The sequence below is a fragment of the Lepidochelys kempii genome, chromosome 26 (assembly GCF_965140285.1).
Source record: "Lepidochelys kempii isolate rLepKem1 chromosome 26, rLepKem1.hap1, whole genome shotgun sequence".
In the NCBI taxonomy this organism is placed as follows: Eukaryota; Metazoa; Chordata; order Testudines; family Cheloniidae; genus Lepidochelys; species Lepidochelys kempii.
The window spans coordinates 13,554,949-13,572,123 of record NC_136405.1 but is presented as its reverse complement, the minus strand read 5'-3'; the positions used below and the strand labels follow the sequence as shown (position 1 = coordinate 13,572,123).

At 47.2% G+C, this 17,175-nt stretch overlaps 1 protein-coding gene across 5 annotated transcripts in view; it reads left to right on the top strand.

The window, feature by feature from the left end:
* ELMOD3 (ELMO domain containing 3) overlaps window positions 1-17,175 on the top strand; it is a 31,976-nt gene that overhangs the window by 7,353 nt on the left and 7,448 nt on the right. For 3 of the 5 annotated variants that reach the window (XM_073325439.2, XM_073325438.2, XM_073325446.2), the window contains exons 5-8: window positions 2,345-2,460; window positions 3,542-3,665; window positions 6,772-6,894; window positions 16,066-16,196. In XM_073325439.2, the coding sequence (XP_073181540.1) occupies window positions 2,345-2,460; window positions 3,542-3,665; window positions 6,772-6,894; window positions 16,066-16,196 (494 nt within the window). The remainder of the gene's footprint in view (window positions 1-2,344; window positions 2,461-3,541; window positions 3,666-6,771; window positions 6,895-16,065; window positions 16,197-17,175) is intronic. The other 2 variants (XM_073325443.2, XM_073325445.2) reach the window with 2 other exon arrangements.

Genomic DNA, 17,175 nt, shown 5'->3' with positions numbered 1-17,175 from the left:
TTAGTGCAGAGGGAGAGATAGTGGCTGGTCTGGGGTCCTGATGCCAGCGTTAGCTGTACGGTAAGGGTGCAGAGCTGGGGAATTGACATCTTCAAAGGCACATGAAGCACCACGGAGAGACTAGAGGATTGAGACTGGCACAGGCAATGGAGTGTCTCACTGGCTGATGCTGACACAAATCTTGCTCTCAAGCCCTACTAGCAGGCCTGCCTCTGGGGCTGTGTCAAAGAAGCAGCTAGTCAGTGAGGTCTGTCCATCCAGCTTCCTGCCAGGTCTGGCCTGGTGAAGACGCCATACATATTGTACTTGCTCTGAAGATCCCAGTGTGGTGGGAAGATGAAGGACCCGATTCTCCTCTTGCTTTATTCAAGTTTTATGCTAGTGCAACTCCACTGGTTCCTTTGGAGCCTCTCTTGCTTCTCTGGCAGGAGGGGTGCCCGCATGTGTGCTGTGGCAGTCTGTGTACCAAGTTCCATGGGTATGGATTGAGGTGGTAGGGGTCTGTGTGTATGTCTGGATTCGGGAGGCACCTGTGTGTGTTTGGATAGTTACTTGACTGAAGGGGAAAGGCAGGAGTGTGTGTCCGTGTTGCGGAGGGTTTGTGGGAGATGAAAGAGGATGAGAGGACCTAGGGGTGATAGTGGACGAGAAGCTGGATATGAGTCAGCAGTGTGCCCTTGTTGCCAAGAAGGCCAATGGCATTTTGGGATGTATAAGTAGGGGCATAGCGAGCAGATCGAGGGACGTGATCGTTCCCCTCTATTCGACATTGGTGAGGCCTCATCTGGAGTACTGTGTCCAGTTTTGGGCCCCACACTTCAAGAAGGATGTGGATAAATTGGAGAGAGTCCAGCGAAGGGCAACAAAAATGATTAGGGGACTGGAACACATGAGTTATGAGGAGAGGCTGAGGGAGCTGGGATTGTTTAGCCTGCAGAAGAGAAGAATGAGGGGGGATTTGATAGCTGCTTTCAACTACCTGAAAGGGGGTTCCAAAGAGGATGGCTCTAAACTGTTCTCAATGGTAGCAGATGACAGAACGAGGAGTAATGGTCTCAAGTTGCAGTGGGGGAGGTTTAGATTGGATATTAGGAAAAACTTTTTCACTAAGAGGGTGGTGAAACACTGGAATGCGTTACCTAGGGAGGTGGTGGAATCTCCTTCCTTAGAGGTTTTTAAGGTCAGGCTTGACAAAGCCCTGGCTGGGATGATTTAACTGGGAATTGGTCCTGCTTTGAGCAGGGGGTTGGACTAGATGACCTTCTGGGGTCCCTTCCAACCCTGATATTCTATGATTCTATGAGAGTCTCTGGAGAGTGTGTGGTGTTGTGGGGCCCCACTTCTCTTGGCCCTGCGTTGTGCAAGGTGCTGTACAAACACATACAGTAGGAGAGAGAATCCCTGCCTTGAAGAGCTTTGTGTCTAATTTAAGACCAGACAGAGCAAGGGATGCAACCCACTCCTGGGAGGGCAGGGGTCACAGTAGTCACATTGTGTGGTTATGTAGGTGTGGAGTGTGCAAAACTGGATGGTTTGGACTTCAGAGTCATCTAAAAGATTTTGTTTCTCACTATAAATACTGCATATAAACATCTACATTCAAAGGATGTTAAGGTTGCAAAGTAAAGGCCTCAAAAGTTAGGAATGCTAGAATTGAGATTGCCCATGCAACCTTACCTCTGCCACCTTGTGCGTGTGCCCGATGGCATAGACTTCAATTACCTGATCACATACTATTTTTGCCATGAGATCTATGCCACTCTCCTTGCAGTCCTGGCACAGAGGTGGACAGCAGGCATGGCTGGAGTGTGCTGTGTTCTGCCTATGCTCAGCTGGTAGATGGTCCCTTAGGGGCCATTGCCAGGGCTGGGCAAAGAGCCAGGGTACATAATTTTATAATTGAAGTGGAAGCTGGGCATAGTAGAGAATTGGGCTCATAGACCTTGAACCAAATCTGTGTGGCTGATGCAGACTCTGCACGGGTGCCTCCATGTAGCTGAAATTTTCCTCAAGAGGAGAGAGGCTGTATTAGTGACATGCCCAAAATTTGAAACACACCCCTCCGAAATGTGATCACGTTCTGCTTAATGTTCCCCAATAGCATTGTCTCAATGATCTTCCAAACTCAGGGCTGTGACCGCTGATCAAAGTCCCACGGATATCACAGATCTCCGGAGCATGCTCCGACTCTCCCCATTCGCTCTTCTTATGAACCAACAGGGGAGGGGCCCTGGCAAAGAGAATCTGAAATTGTGACCATGTCCGTCTCTTGTCCAAAGTGGCATGGGCAAGTTGAGTGGGGTGACCAGCGCATGTAACGAGACTTGTCATGAATCCCAGGCAGGGCTGTTTTCTTTCGTATTTGCAGGGATCGTGGGGACGTCTGCAGGTCCCGTGCCCCTGATCGCCTTCAATGAAGCACTGCAGTATTTCCAGACAGCTGACCTGTCAGAGTGCAGGGTATGTACGAACCACCGGGATTGAACAATGTAGCGTTATGCGTGTTTGTAGCACTGTGCAGACAGGAACTCATTATTCCTTGGGACGCTTCCCTGCGGTATTTTACTGAGGCACAGGGAGGTGAAGTGGCTTGTGCAAGGCCACACAGTGAGGGTGGGCTGGGCTGAGGTTAGAACTCAGGGTTTCCTGACCAGAGGCAGCCTCCCCCATTTTCCCCTGTTTCCTATTACCCTGTCTTCTGCCCAATCCCAGTCACCACTCTATCCGCTTCCTGCTTGTCCTTCTCTGGTCCTATCCTTCCCAGCATATGCCCGCTACTATTTCTGCCCCTGATCACCCTGCGTTTGAGTCAGATTTCTCCCTCCTCTGTGTCGTTCGGGTGCTAAGAGGGAGAGCCTGGTACCACAGGAAGGAGTCTTCTTGCACTCACTCCTGGTGGTTGGTGCCCCCGTGCCTGTAGTCTGGGAGGAGCAATTCCAGGAAGATTGGTGCCCAGCCCCTTCACTTCTGGGCTAGAGCATGCAAGAGAATGTTCAGAGAACGTAGCTGCCACAGTCTTGCAAACCTCTTCTGAGCGGCTGCAAATGGTGATTTAGAAAGGCGTGTAATGCAGCTAAATCGTGGTGAATTTTCATGGAGATAACCAAAGACCCGAGGTCTTCCACGCTGCCAGATTTCAAGGCCTTCTTGCGAAGTGCCGAGATGCCGGAGCTCCTTAAAGGAGCAGTTGTGAGAATTTTTTTAATGTTGACTGATCAACCTATTTTTCTTCTAACTTCATTCTCAGAAGCAGCTGAAATGGGTTTTGCTGCAACTTTCCAAACCTGTTCAGTCTGAAGTCAAGACCCAGCATGGGAAATTTAATCGCGAGAGGGTAAAGTTTGGCAAAATCATAGGCAACTGAAAACAGGGTCTTGTAATGGAAGGTGTTAGGCAACCTCAACTCTTGGTGTCACTATCCAATTAATTAACAAATTCCCTTGCGAAACAGGATTTTCTATCCTGTTCTCTCCCAGATGGTGCCAAGGGAGACGGCAACCCCTACCCCACCACCTCTCTTCATGTATCATCCTTTTCGCAGAAAAAGATCCAGCCGACAGTGCAAAGGCGAGGGCTGTCTGCCGTGGCTCACTTCTTCTTCGGCCCCCCGCGGCTCCATCAGCAGCTGCAAGGCGAGCGGGATCTGGCCCTGGCGATAGCCCAGTGTGAGTATTCCCTTCTAAAGAGGAGGATGAGCTCTGCCCAGCCAGTGTAATCAGCCTCCCTCAAGGGATTGTTTTTGATTAGCTAACAATCATTGAAGTGTGACCCACCCCTCCCCTCAGCTGGTGTCCTGGAGCGCAGTGCCTTCCCCCCACTCCTGCCTGCGTACCTTGGACTGAAGACTTTCAGGAGTCATCTTGTGCCCTCTCTCCCTGTTCCCTGCACATCTCACTAGCATCCTCCCTCTCCATCAGACCAGACATTCTGAGTCACTGGGTCACAAATTCTTTCTGCAAAAAGAGGCAGCGTTTGTATTGGGGTCTCTTTATTGAATAGTGTTTGAATATGACCCCTGGAAACACCTGCTTCCTGCTGGGACATGTCAGGTTTATCAGGTACCAAATCCCCACAAGGGTCTCCAAGATCATTGTTTGAATGAAGATTTGGGGTGGTCTCTGAAGGGGCTTAGCAGGTTTAGAAATCTCTTCAAAAAAGAATCAGGGAAGTCAGTTGTTGTGATCTTTATATGTCCAACTGGTATGTGCTAAGAGGAAGGATGGTCTAGTGGTTAGAATGCTAGCCTGGGACTTCCCTGCTCTGCCACAGACTTCTTGTGTGACCTCAGGTGAGTCACTTTGTCTCTCTGTGCTCAGTTCCCCATTGTACAACAGGGATAATAGTACTGCCCTACCTCACAGGGCTGTTGTGAGGATGGATCTATTAAAGAGTATAACAATTTCAGATACTACGGCTGTGAGGGCCAGATAAGTACCATAGATAGAGGGAAATAAACGATCCAAACTTTGATCAAGTTAAATGAACTGTTGTCACAGAAACATAAGCATTGTCTCACTGGGTCAAACCAGTCTTCTCTTCTCTTCTCTTCTCTTCTCTTCTCTTCTCTTCTCTTCTCTTCTCTTCTCTTCTCTTCTCTTCTCTTCTCTTCTCTTCTCTTCTCTTCTCTTCTCTTCTCTTCTCTTCTCTTCTCTTCTCTTCTCTTCTCTTCTCTTCTCTTCAGGTTCTTGTACTGTGCTCCTCACTGTAATATCCGAGCAAGTTCCAGCAGTGCATTAAGCAACTTGACTGATCTGTCAAGTGGTATTTGTTCTCTCATCCTCTCCTGGGGGGAAGAAGTGTGTATAGTGAAGTGGCTTGTTTTGGTTGGGTTTTTTGTTTAAGTATACACATTGCTCTGTATTCATGTTAGAGGACAAAGCCAAAGAAATGCACCTCGTCCTGGGAGTGGAAGGTGGGGAGGATTGGGGTAGTCCCTAGTTTCTTGCAGAGTTCTGGGGCTGGCCTCTGAGAAAGTTCTGTTTCCTGCACAGAGGCTCTTTACCCTTACTGGGGAGTTCCATTGTGCAGTATGAAAAGGAGTACTTGTGGCACCTTAGAGACTAACCAATTTATTTGAGCATAAGCTTTCGTGAGCTACAGCTCACTTCATTGGATGCATACTGTGGAAAATACAGAAGATGTTCTTATACATACAAACCATGAAAAAATGGGTGTTTACCACTACAAAAGGTTTTCTCTCCTCCCACCCCACTCTCCTGCTGATAATAGCTTATCTAAAGTGATCACTCTCCTTACAATGTGTATGATAATCAAGGTGGGCCATTTCCAGCACAAATCCAGGGTTTAACAAGAACGTCTGGGGGCGGGGGGGGGGGAGGTAGGAAAAAACAAGGGGAAATAGGTTACCTTGCATAATGACTTAGCCTCTCCCAGTCTCTATTCAAGCCTAAGTTAATTGTATGCAATTTACAAATGAATTCCAATTCAACAGTCTCTTGCTGGAGTCTGGTTTTGAAGTTTTTCTGTTGTAATATCGCAACTTTCATGTCTGTAATCGCGTGACCAAAGAGATTGAAGTGTTCTCCGACTGGTTTATGAATGTTATAATTCTTGACATCTGATTTGTGTTCATTTATTCTTTTACGTAGAGACTGTCCAGTTTGACCAATGTACATGGCAGAGGGGCATTGCTGGCACATGATGGCATATATCACATTGGTGGATGTGCAGGTGAACGAGCCTCTGATAGTGTGGCTGATGTGATTAGGCCCTATGATGGTGTCCCCTGAATAGATATGTGGGCACAGTTGGCAACGGGCTTTGTTGCAAGGATAGGTTCCTGGGTTAGTGGTTCTGTTGTGTGGTATGTGGTTGCTGGTGAGTATTCGCTTCAGGTTGGGGGGCTGTCTGTAAGCAAGGACTGGCCTGTCTCCCAAGATTTGTGAGAGTGTTGGGTCATCCTTCAGGATAGGTTGTAGATCCTTAATAATGCGTTGGAGGGGTTTTAGTTGGGGGCTGAAGGTGACGGCTAGTGGCGTTCTGTTATTTTCTTTGTTGGGCCTGTCCTGTAGTAGGTGGCTTCTGGGAACTCTTCTGGCTCTATCAATCTGTTTCTTGACTTCCACAGGTGGGTATTGTAGTTGTAAGAATGCTTGATAGAGATCTTGTAGGTGTTTGTCTCTGTCTGAGGGGTTGGAGCAAATGCGGTTGTATCGCAGAACTTGGCTGTATCTCTTTTTCAGTGTCCGCAAAAAGAAAAGGAGTACTTGTGGCACCTTAGAGACTAACCAATTTATTTGAGCATAAGCTTTCGTGAGCTACAGCTCACTTCATCGGATGCATACTGTGGAAAGTGTAGAAGATCTTTTTATACATGCTTTGCTCAAATAAATTGGTTAGTCTCTAAGGTGCCACAAGTACTCCTTTTCTTTTTGCGAATACAGACTAACATGGCTGTTACTCTGAAACCTGTCATTTTTCAGTGTCCAGCATCAGCTGTGTCATAGGAAGGTGCAAAGAACCCCTGCACCAGGCTGTTAACGTACCTACCGGGAAAGAATCTTTCTAATGCTGTGCAGTATGAGGATTGGCTTGTGCTCTGAAACTTGGAGGTTTCCATCCTTCTCAGAGCTCCTGGATTTTTTTTCCTAACTGGATGTTCCTGGTATCCACATAAATGTCTAGTTCTTCTGTGAATCCATTTAACCTGCAGGGTTTGGGGTTTTGTTTTTTTGCCATGTCTCCACGTTGGTGCATTAGAAAAGAGGGATGTTCAATGTCACAGAGGGATGATCGGTGTTTTCCATACAGGTGGCTTTGATAATAATGAGAAAGTGCACATGAGGATCCTGCAGACCATCTACAAGAAACTAACAGGCTCCAGATTCGATTGTCCCCGCTACGGAGCCCACTGGGAAGAGCTGGGCTTTCAAGGTATGGTGAGGCAGTGAGGAGAGGGTGGGCTCTGTAGTGCAAAACTTTGAGGGTGGGGTCCCCTACTATCACTCCGGCCCTGTGGCTGAAGTGACCCAACACTGATTTAAAGGATTCTGGATTTGTTACCTCCATCTCCCTACAGCAGCTCTTCACTGGGTGGCTTTTTTTTTTTTTTTGCAGCTACTGATCTGGCATCTGTTGCTGTCTCAGCCAGCTGTCATTGGTGTGGCAGCTGGACAGTCAGATACCAGTTTCTGCTGCCACCACTGGCATAGCTACTAATTTCCCAATGACTGCTGGCCCAGTGAGATGCCACTGACGTAGCTGATTGACCATGTGTACCTGGTTGGCCACTGCTGCTTGTTGGTTAGTGATCTCTGAATAAAAAGCCCTTTCTGAGGGTTTGATTTAGTAGAGAGGCACTAGTTGCAACTCCATAGCTAAGGCTGCATTTCAGTTTGCATATAAAGCAGGGATTCAACCTCTGTTTTGTATATTAAAAAAATACAGCACTTATCTTCAGCTACAGAACAATTTTCTGAGACGTTACAAATAAATCCATTAATTAGAATTGCACTTGTATTAAAAACTGGATTCTTTAAGAAATTTAACATGTCAGTCTTTTCTTTGTCTGGAATGAGTTTAACAATGGAATAACACAGACTCTTAAACTCTCCACATAGTTAAAAGTTAATTAAACTCTTGTGCATAGCCTGCATTTGAAGAAATTAAGTTGTAATTAAGGAAAGTTGTTAATGATTGTTGTATCTAATTGCTATGATCATATGGAATATGGACAGACAAAAGGCTGGTCTATGCTACAAAGTTAGGTTGATGTAAGCCACCTTGCACTGACCTAGTTGTGCATGTGTCTACACTTAAATTTGGTTCCTACCGAGGTGAGCGCCCCATTGTAACATCACCTCCCTGAGCTATGTTTAGCCCTGGTCAATTAACCGAGGTTGATGCCGTGCAAGTGTAGACACGGCGTTACCTAACAGCCCTCTAGCAGCTGTCCAACAATTCTTGACCCTCACTGCTCTGGTCACAATTGTGAACTCCACTGCCAGGGGTCAGAGAGACCAGAGGGCCGGCTTTCCTAGCACCTTAATTGAATGCCTTTTCCTGATTGTCCAGTGCAATGACCACACCTAGCAGCTCTCCACTGTTGAGAGCAACTGCCCAGCCACCCATGCTGGCTATGCGCTCCAGACACACTCTGGCCTGGAATAGATATGGGATCTCCTTGGACTGTGGAGAGAAGAGGCTGTGCGGGCACAGCTATGGACCAGCTGAAGAAATGTGTAGATCTCGGAGCAGATTGCACGGGGATGCAGGAGAAGGGGTATGACAGGGATCAGCAGCTGTGCCACATGAAAGTGAAGGAACTGCGGCAGGCAAACCGGCAGGCCAGAGAGGCCAACAGTCAATCTAGTGATGAGCCACAGACCTGCTGCTTTTACAAAGAGCTGCATGCCATACTTGGTGGAGACCCTACCATCACCTCACAGAGCACTATAGGTACTGCTGAGGAGCCTGAGACACAGACCCCTGCCATGAACAGCAAAGAAGAGGAGGAGGATGGGAGACATGCAACCAGCAGGGTCCAGCTATGCCACAATCCAGGCCCTGTTTGAGACGCCCCCACAGTCCAGTCAGTCCTGGCACTTGCGCATGGGTGACCCAATGCTGGGGAAGGAACCTCGGGTAAGTGTGTAAATGTATTTCACGTTACAATGATGTACCGATAGTGCTCCCAACTTAGCAGGACACCGCTATCACCTTTTTGTTCATTTATTCTTGCCAGAAGAGGTAGCCGAACAACCAAGAGAGGTAGTTATTGGCTCTTCATTCCCCTGTGGAGTTAGGTGCAGGGTGCCATGCATAGCAGTTTGTTTCATGTACACAGGGGTGGTTGTTGAATCTTCCTGAGAGATCTTGATGAAATTTCCATGGCGGTATCTGTGGTCCTCTCCCAAAGATTTCTAGGATGGCAGCCTTTTTTCCTCTGCCGTAGGACACTTTCCCATGCCGATCGGCGATAACTTCAGCAGGCACCATTGCAGTAAACAGGCTAGCGGCATACGGGCTCAGGCAGCTCTGGGACGTCAGCAGCAGCTGTGTTTTCTGTGCCTTTGTTATCCTCAGGAGTGAGATGTCAGCTAAAATCACCACCGCCTGTGGAAAATGCTGCCAGTATTCAGCACCAGTGCCCTGTACTCCTAGTTTCATGCAACCGAGCAATTCCCTCCTAATTTCCCTCGCCCCTTGTGGGCCATAGTAACCACAGCTAGTGCTGTGAATGGCGCTGGGCACAAGCACTCCGAAGCAGAAGTGTCAATGTTTAAAACTTGGTCATGTTTAAAACTTTAGGGGAGCAAGGGAAAGGAGTTCTGAACCTTAACTTTTGCTTTCCTTTGTGACTATGCTAACAATGGTACCTCTGTATGCTTTATCTATAGACGCTGCCATGGCCTTGAGGGGTTCCCCCTCCACACCTGCAGAATGCTTGAAGTAAATGAGGAGAAAGAAGAGGACTCGGGATGATATGTTCAGTGAGATCCTGCAAGCCAGTGCTGCATCAGACTGTGAGCAGAGGGCCTGGAGGGTGAATGTTGCAGGCTGTAAGGAGAGGGAAAGAGTGGACAGGAGAGCGGTCCAGGAGTCCCAACAGTCAAAGGAGAGAGAGATGCACCAGGGCATAATGGGGCTTCTCTGGCAGCAAACACAGATGCTGCAGACATTTGTGGACCTACAGGTTCAACAATAATGGGCTCGCCTCCCTCTGCAGCCCTTAAAGAACTCCATTTTAGCACTTCCCTACATTCCCCCCCGCCCCAAACATTCCACCGGGCATCAGGTACCGCATCCCTACCCCTACTGCTTTACCAATGGACAGTAAGGACAACAACAGCAGCTTCACATACACTGGCCTGTGAGAGCCACAGTTGCTGTATGTGTAGCCAAAATGGACAGGAATGTTCTTTCTCCTTGTTAAGTTCTGTTCTGTTAATTTATTAGGGTTTTAATGTACGTGCTTTTAAATTGCACAGATTTTTTTTTTTGCACTGGTTTTGTTACTCAATAAAATTATATTTTTTGGATAATAATTCATTTTTGTTAGTTCCCAACATGCGCTGCAGAATGCCTAGCAGTACTGAAAGCACCCACTTACTTTGTACAGTGTGACACAACTCATAGGATCAGTGACAAACACAGTGTAGTAATCATAAATGTACAGAAAGCACCGCAAAATTAATAGGTGCCTCAACAGTGTTCTAGTCATGGATGTACACCTAACAGGCCCCAAAACTTCAGGGCCAGGTAGAGCACAGTCCATCACAATGCATTATTGTGGCTTACTGGCAAAGGGTTCTTTCAAGGCTGCCTTCAGATGTATAGCTCCATGTTGAGCTCTTCTAATAGCCCTGGTGTCTGGCTGTTCAAATTCAGCAGACAGCAGCTCCACATCCACCTTTCTCCCTTTGCCTCACAGATAGTATGCAGGACACAGCAGGCAGCTATAACCCCTGGGATTTTTTTCTCACAGAGATCCAATCAGGTGAGTAAACAACGTCAGCGTCCCTTCAACTTACCAAAAGCCCATTCTGCATCAGCTGAGCTGACAGCTGAATCTTATCTTTGGTGCTGCCAAGGTGGCCAGTGTATGGCTTTATGAGCAAGGATAGGCTGGGTCCTCCAGGATCACTATGGGCATTTCAGCATCGCCAATGGTAATCCGCTGGTCATGAAAGAAAGTCCCTGCTTGCAGCTTTCTGAATAGTTCTGTGTTCTTAAAGATGCAAGAGTTATGCACCTTCCCTGACCAGCCAACATGGATGTCAGTGAAGTGTTTTAGTAATCAGCCAACGCTTGCATAACCATAGAAAAATAGCCCTTTCTGTTGATATACCCTGTGGCCAGGTGTGCTGGCTATTGCTGCACGACAGTTCAGGAACTCAGTTGCCACAAATCCATCCACGATGCCCTGCACGTTGCTGAGAGTCACAGTCCTGCATAGCAGGAGACAGTTCGTGACCCTGCATACGTGCATGACAACGGCCCCTCTGTGGATTTTCCAACTGCAGAATGATTTTCCCACTGACCTGTAGAAATCCAGCATTGCAAGTTTCCACAGTGTTATTGCCACTTGCTTCTCCACTGTCAGTGCAGGTCTCAGTTTGGTGTCGCTGTGCTGGAGGGCTGGTGTGAGAGTGGCGCACAGATCCAGGAATATGGCTTTTTGCAGCAAGAAGTTCTGCAGTCATTACTCATTCTATAAAAAAAACCTGCATTATGATGCGATCCCGCCAATCTGTGCCTGTTTTTTGAGCCCAGAAACGGCACTCCACTTTCTACAGCTGCTCAGTGAACGTCAATAACCACCTTGAATTGGCTTTCGTTATGTCCCACAGCTATCTGTTGTCCATGAAAGCATCATGTTCGCTGCTGATTCAGTTCTTCTTGCCTCTCTGCAAAAACCAGAGGATCGTGTACCCTGTGCATGCAACCCTCATGACAATAACGCAGAGCTGTACAGGCTCCATGCTTCTGTCAGAGATGGCGAACAGAGAGGAGCGCCACGTGGGTTCCTGGGAGTTTTAAAAAAGGCATGAAAATGGTGGGATATGGGTGACATTCTGGGATGGCGAAAGTTGCGTGCTGGGAAGCTGACCCTTTGTTCCTGGCCACCCCTGTGTGGCTTGTTTCTGCCCCACCGTGAATTACCAAAATCTCCCAAGACACAGTGCGCTGGAAGGTGGTGGTTTGCAAAGTGCGATACCTACCCATGGTGCACCTCACTCTGCAGTGACACAAGCACTCCTGGTGAGTATGCACATCGCTGACACAAGGAGTCAAGTATACACGCGCACAAGTGGTATACTAACTGCAGCAGCTTTATGCCAGCATAATTTGAGTCGGCCAAAGTTTGTGGTGTAGATGTATCCTAAGGTAAACGACTTGGGCAACTGTTAAGTGACGTCGGCGCTAACTCACCAATCCTCACACTTCCTCTGTAGCTAATTTGCGTGTTGCGCTTCCATTAGTTGTACTTGCTGAGAGCAAATTAGTTCTCACTGCCTTGAATTCAGAGATTAACTCCCTGATATTGGTTTGAGTGGCCAGTTAATTTTCTTTAGTCTTGTTTGCTTTCCTGGTTTTGTAAGCCAGGACTTACTGGCAGACGTGGATTCCTTTTCATGCTACAAGCCTAAAACGCTCTTTGATGTTCCTTGTTTTAATTTTCAGGTTCTTTGGGAGGTATCCATCCTCTGGCCCCTGTGTGCTGCTTTTGGGGGTGGGGGTTGAAGTGTGTTTAAGGAGAGAATGGAGGCAGCTTATTCTGCTGTCCCTTCAGAACCATAGATGCCTATTCAATTCTGTCAATACATTCGCCTACTATTCTGTGCTATAAAGCAACACCAGGGAAACTGCCGTGGGGTTTTTGTTTTCAGGAGAAGATGCCACGAATTCCTTTGCTGCCTTGTACTGTGTAGATGCTGCTGTTTGGCACAGGTTGTAGCAGATACTGCATGCCCTAAACAAGCTTGTGTCTTGTGCTCTTGCAATAAAAAATGCTTTTGTTTTTATACTTAAACTCCTTGCAGTCTTTGTCCTAGGTTACATAATAATACTAATAGCATGCTCTCATACAGCGTTTTTCATCCAGAGATCTTCAGGTGCTTTACAAAGAAGGTCATCTTTAGCCTCATTTTACAGATGGGGAAACTGAGGCAGAGAGCCGTGCAGTGACTTGCCCACGGTCACCCTGCAGGCCACTTGCAGAACTGGGACTAGAACCCAAGTCTCCTGAGTTTGTCCAGTTCTCTCTCCACTAGGCTGTACTGCTTCTGTTCTCTTGGACTAATTTCCATTACCTGAAAGTGGGTGAACTTGAATAGGACAGGATGGGACTAATCGGCATTGCATCTCTAGCATGGTGGTAGTGTGAGGAGGGTTGGCTGAATCAAAACAGGGGTAGGTAGTGGGTGACAGGCAGGGAAGACCATGACAGGTCCTTGCTGTGGCTGGAAAGGAGGATGGAAAGCAGTGGACAGGAGAGACGTAGAGCATTGATGATGAGAAACAGGGATTGATGCTTCTGCTTCTTCTGTAGTTATATCTGCCTATTTGCATATGCTAATCATAGTTCCCAGGAGAAAGTTTTCCTCAAACTTCTTGAAACCTTGTCCTCCCTTGATTTCCAGAACTTGGTCCTCTCCTGGTTCTCCTCCCTCTAATTGGTCTTTCAACATGTCCTTTGGAAGATTCTCCTCATCCCCTGTCCAACTTTTTATGGGGGTTCCACAATTCTCTGTTCTTGGTCCTCTCCTCTTCTCCCTCTACACCTTGTCTCTGGGTGATCTCATTCACAAGCATAGCTTCAGCTACCATCTCTATGCTGATGACCCTCAAATATACCTCTTCGCTCCAGATCTGCCTCCTGTCCACATGAAAACTCTGGCCTTCCTCTGACATCTCCTTGTGGATGTCCAGTCATTAGCTTAAGTTCAACATGACCAAAACAGAGCTGCTGATTTAACCGATGGGTCCTCCCCATTCCCTGCGTTTCCCTGTGGACAACCCTACCATTCTCGCTGCTTCTCAGACCTGTAACTTGGATGTCATCGTCAACTCGGCCGCTTCTCTAGATCTTCATCCTCAGGCTGTGTGAGTGGCCTGCCTTATCCACCCACACAGGTAAAACTCTCATTGTCTCACATCATCAACTACAACCTCCTCCTCTCTCTGGCCTTGGTATCTCCCATCTTTCCCCCTCTTCAAAACACTGCTGTAAAGATCGCTTTTGTGGCTTGTCACATTGACTGCATCGCTCCTCTCTGTGTCCCACCACTGGCTGCCCCTTCTCCTTCCGGTCAAACACAAACTACTTGTCTTCCCTTATACCTAACCAGCCACTGTCTTCTGTCTGGTATCAACGTGTTCATCACGCCTCTGCTTTGCTAATGATGCCAGCTTTCATAGCTCATCTGTGGCGTTTTCCAACAAGCACCTTGGGAGGCTCTCTCATGGTGCTCCCGTGCATGAGGGGCTCCTTATGCCTATTCAGAAAAGCCACTTCCATCAAATCCCTCCATCATGCTCTCCTCTGCCATGAAGCCTAAAAAAAACTTGACAGCTGGTGTGCTGAGACCACTGGTCATCTTTTAACTATTGTTTCCTTGTGCTCCCTTATCTGTCTATGTGTATCCACCTGTTGTCTCTCATCATGTACTTGGATTAGAAGCTCTGTGGGGCAGGGTCCTGCTCTTTGTATGTATGTTCCTGAACATCGGCAGCCATGTTGCACTTTTGTTGGTTGATGGAGTTACTTCGGCTTGACTGTCAGCAGCAGATCCTACCTTAATGTCGACGACATCTGAGAGTTGGACTACTGTCAGTATTTTCCCCCTGTCTGTATGAGGCTTGGCTGCTTTCACTTGTCACAGTGACACACACAGGGGTCATTGGCACAGCAGCTCGAGGTGGAATTTCCTGCGGGGGTAGACGTGTGCATGCGAGCGTTTGATCTTGCTAACATGCTACAAATGGCAGCTTAGTGGCAGTGCGGGCAGTGGGATGGGCTAGCTGCTCACGTACATACCTAGGATCTCCTACAGGATTGCACTCGGGGGGCTAGGCTGTCTCGCTGCCTGCACCACCATGGCAGAGCTGCTATATTTAGTGTAAGAGCTTGATCTGCACTAGTGTGCACATGTCTACCCAAGCTGGAAATTCACCTCCAGCGCCAGTCCCCTCTGTGTGATGTTTGGCCCGTGTTGGGTAGGCCAAGGTTATGAACAGCTTCTTCCCATGTCTGTTTTGAGCCTGCTGGGACACGACTATCTTCTTGGATGTTCACGACACTCTCTCCATGCAGTCTTCCGTAGAGAACAATTTTAGGCAGCTGGGACAGGGATCATCTGGACATCTAGCAAGATGGCCCAATCATTGGAGTTGGGACCTTTTGATGATTGTAGTCACTTTCAGTCTTCTACAGATGTAATTCTGTCATCATCTACCCATCTTCGCCATGCCTAGGATATGGCCCAAGCATGTCATCTCCAATGTTTGCAGCTTTTGCTCCAGACACTTTGTCAGTACCTACGTTTCACAACCATAAAGTAACATGCAACACTCATTGTACCCACATTAATCTGATTTTAGCTGTCGTAGACAGCTGAGTTAAGGTTCTAAGCATTTTATTTAGGCACGCAAACATTCTGCAGTTTACTAAAACAATCCTCTGAATTTGTAAACTCACGAGGTTTTGCTCGAAGAATTCAGTGGGGTCTTATGTAAAAATGATCTCCAATTATCCAGAGTCTTCCAGGCTAGATAGGATGGAGAAGAGCTGAATTCTATAATCTAAAAAATAAGCATTAAAAAAAAAAAGCTTTAGCACCCTGCCTACCAAACAACAAAATGCAATCACCTCATTAGTCATCATAAAAACACAAAGCAAACAAAGCACGAGCCCCTCTTTTTCTCCATTTGGTCTCCAAATGGCTCGCTACTTCCTGTTTTTAATGGCCCTAGGCACATCCCAGAATCCTTTGCTAGCTGGTGTGGCAACTCTTCTGAAGCATCAAGTGGCTAAAAAGCATTCTGGTGCGAGCTTGGGCCTGAGCCCACTGGAGAGGAAAGTTGGTCTGCAAATGGTGGATCGATAGAGGAGAGAGGTTGTGACCCCTCTACTGCCTGGCTTCATGGAGCAGTGCAGGGAGCCTGCCCTGGCGTCCAGTTAACTTCTGCTGGGTGTGAAAACTGGAGAGCAAGAGCAGCTGCGGGCAGGTCCAGGGAGATGAGGGAGACAATATATTCGGTGCCCAGTTGCAGCAAAATGGTGAATTCCATGGTGGAAATGCAGAATTCAGTGACAGGTTGGGGGAAAATGCCAATTCCATGAGATGAATGGGGCAGTTCACACCACTTAGAGCCGTTGTCACAGGCTGACTGCAAATTCAGGCTGGTATCACTGGCTCAGTTAATGCGTGGTAGATACTTTTGAGGTTTTCTCAGCAACTATAAGGACTGGCAATGGAGTTTGTCAGAATATACATCATGCTCCAAAGCAGGCACGTAATAGGACAGGGAGAGCAAATACTGAGTGATTCAGGACAGGAACATGCATGGCTTACCTGGCTGTATGTTTTTATATTAAAGGTATGGATCCTGGGACAGACCTGCGTGGGACTGGATTGCTCGGGTTAATGCAAATTCTATATTTTGTAATGGACTCTCAGACATTACCCCTAGCTCGAGATGTTTTCAAGCTGTCCCAGCATGAATCACAGGCATGTCCTTCCCTCTTCAACTCTGACTCTGGATTGGTATTTATTTATTATTATTAAACTTCAGGGAAAGGTAACCATGGAATCCTGCTTTTCGATTGGCTGCTAGGAAAACTCTTTCACGTCCCAGATTCTCTGCTTCATCCAGTTTCTGATCAATAGTGCTGTCTTTCCACAGCCCTGAAAGACGTTGGCTACTCTGCACCTTGAATAAATCTGACGATGTCAATTCCACAGCCTCCCTTTAGCCAAACTTTAGTCCCATTAGCCAAACAATTCTCACTTATAAAACATTCCCCATGGTACATGTTAATTTCCTTCACTTGTTTTACACCCATCATTGCTTATTTTGTTTTGGTGAGGGAGAAGATGTTTTAATCAAAGACAGGCCCAAATTGTATCCCAGAACCAAACCCCAGCTCTGTTTGGTCATAGGCTCTTCAGTCAAGCAGACAAAGCTATAACCTGATCCAATGGCTGGAAGTTGAAACTAGACAAATTCAGACTGGAAATAAGGCGCTAATTTTTAACAGGGAGGGTAACTAACCATTGGAACAATTTACCAAGGGCCGTGATGGATTCTCCATCAGTGCAATTTTTAAATCAGGATTGAAGGTTTTCCTAAAAGATCTGCTCTAGGAATTATTTTGGGGGAATTCAATGGCCTGTGTTATACAGGAGGTCGGACTAGAAGACCACAATGGTCCCTTCTGGCCTAGGAATCTATTAATCCAGATCCAGACTTTATATCTTCATAATGGGAATGGGTGGAACGAAACCCTCAGATTAAAATGTGCGTTCAATAACTGGAGCCAAACTCCGGGTCAGGGCTGATTGGGTTTGGCCCAATGGAAAGATAGGTTTGAGCTGCCAACTCTGACCCGAGTCTGTATCTGTATTTATTGATATCACCAGAGTGCCTAGGAACCCCAGTCATGGATCAGGGCCCCACTGTAGTAGATGCTGTACAAACCAAACCAAA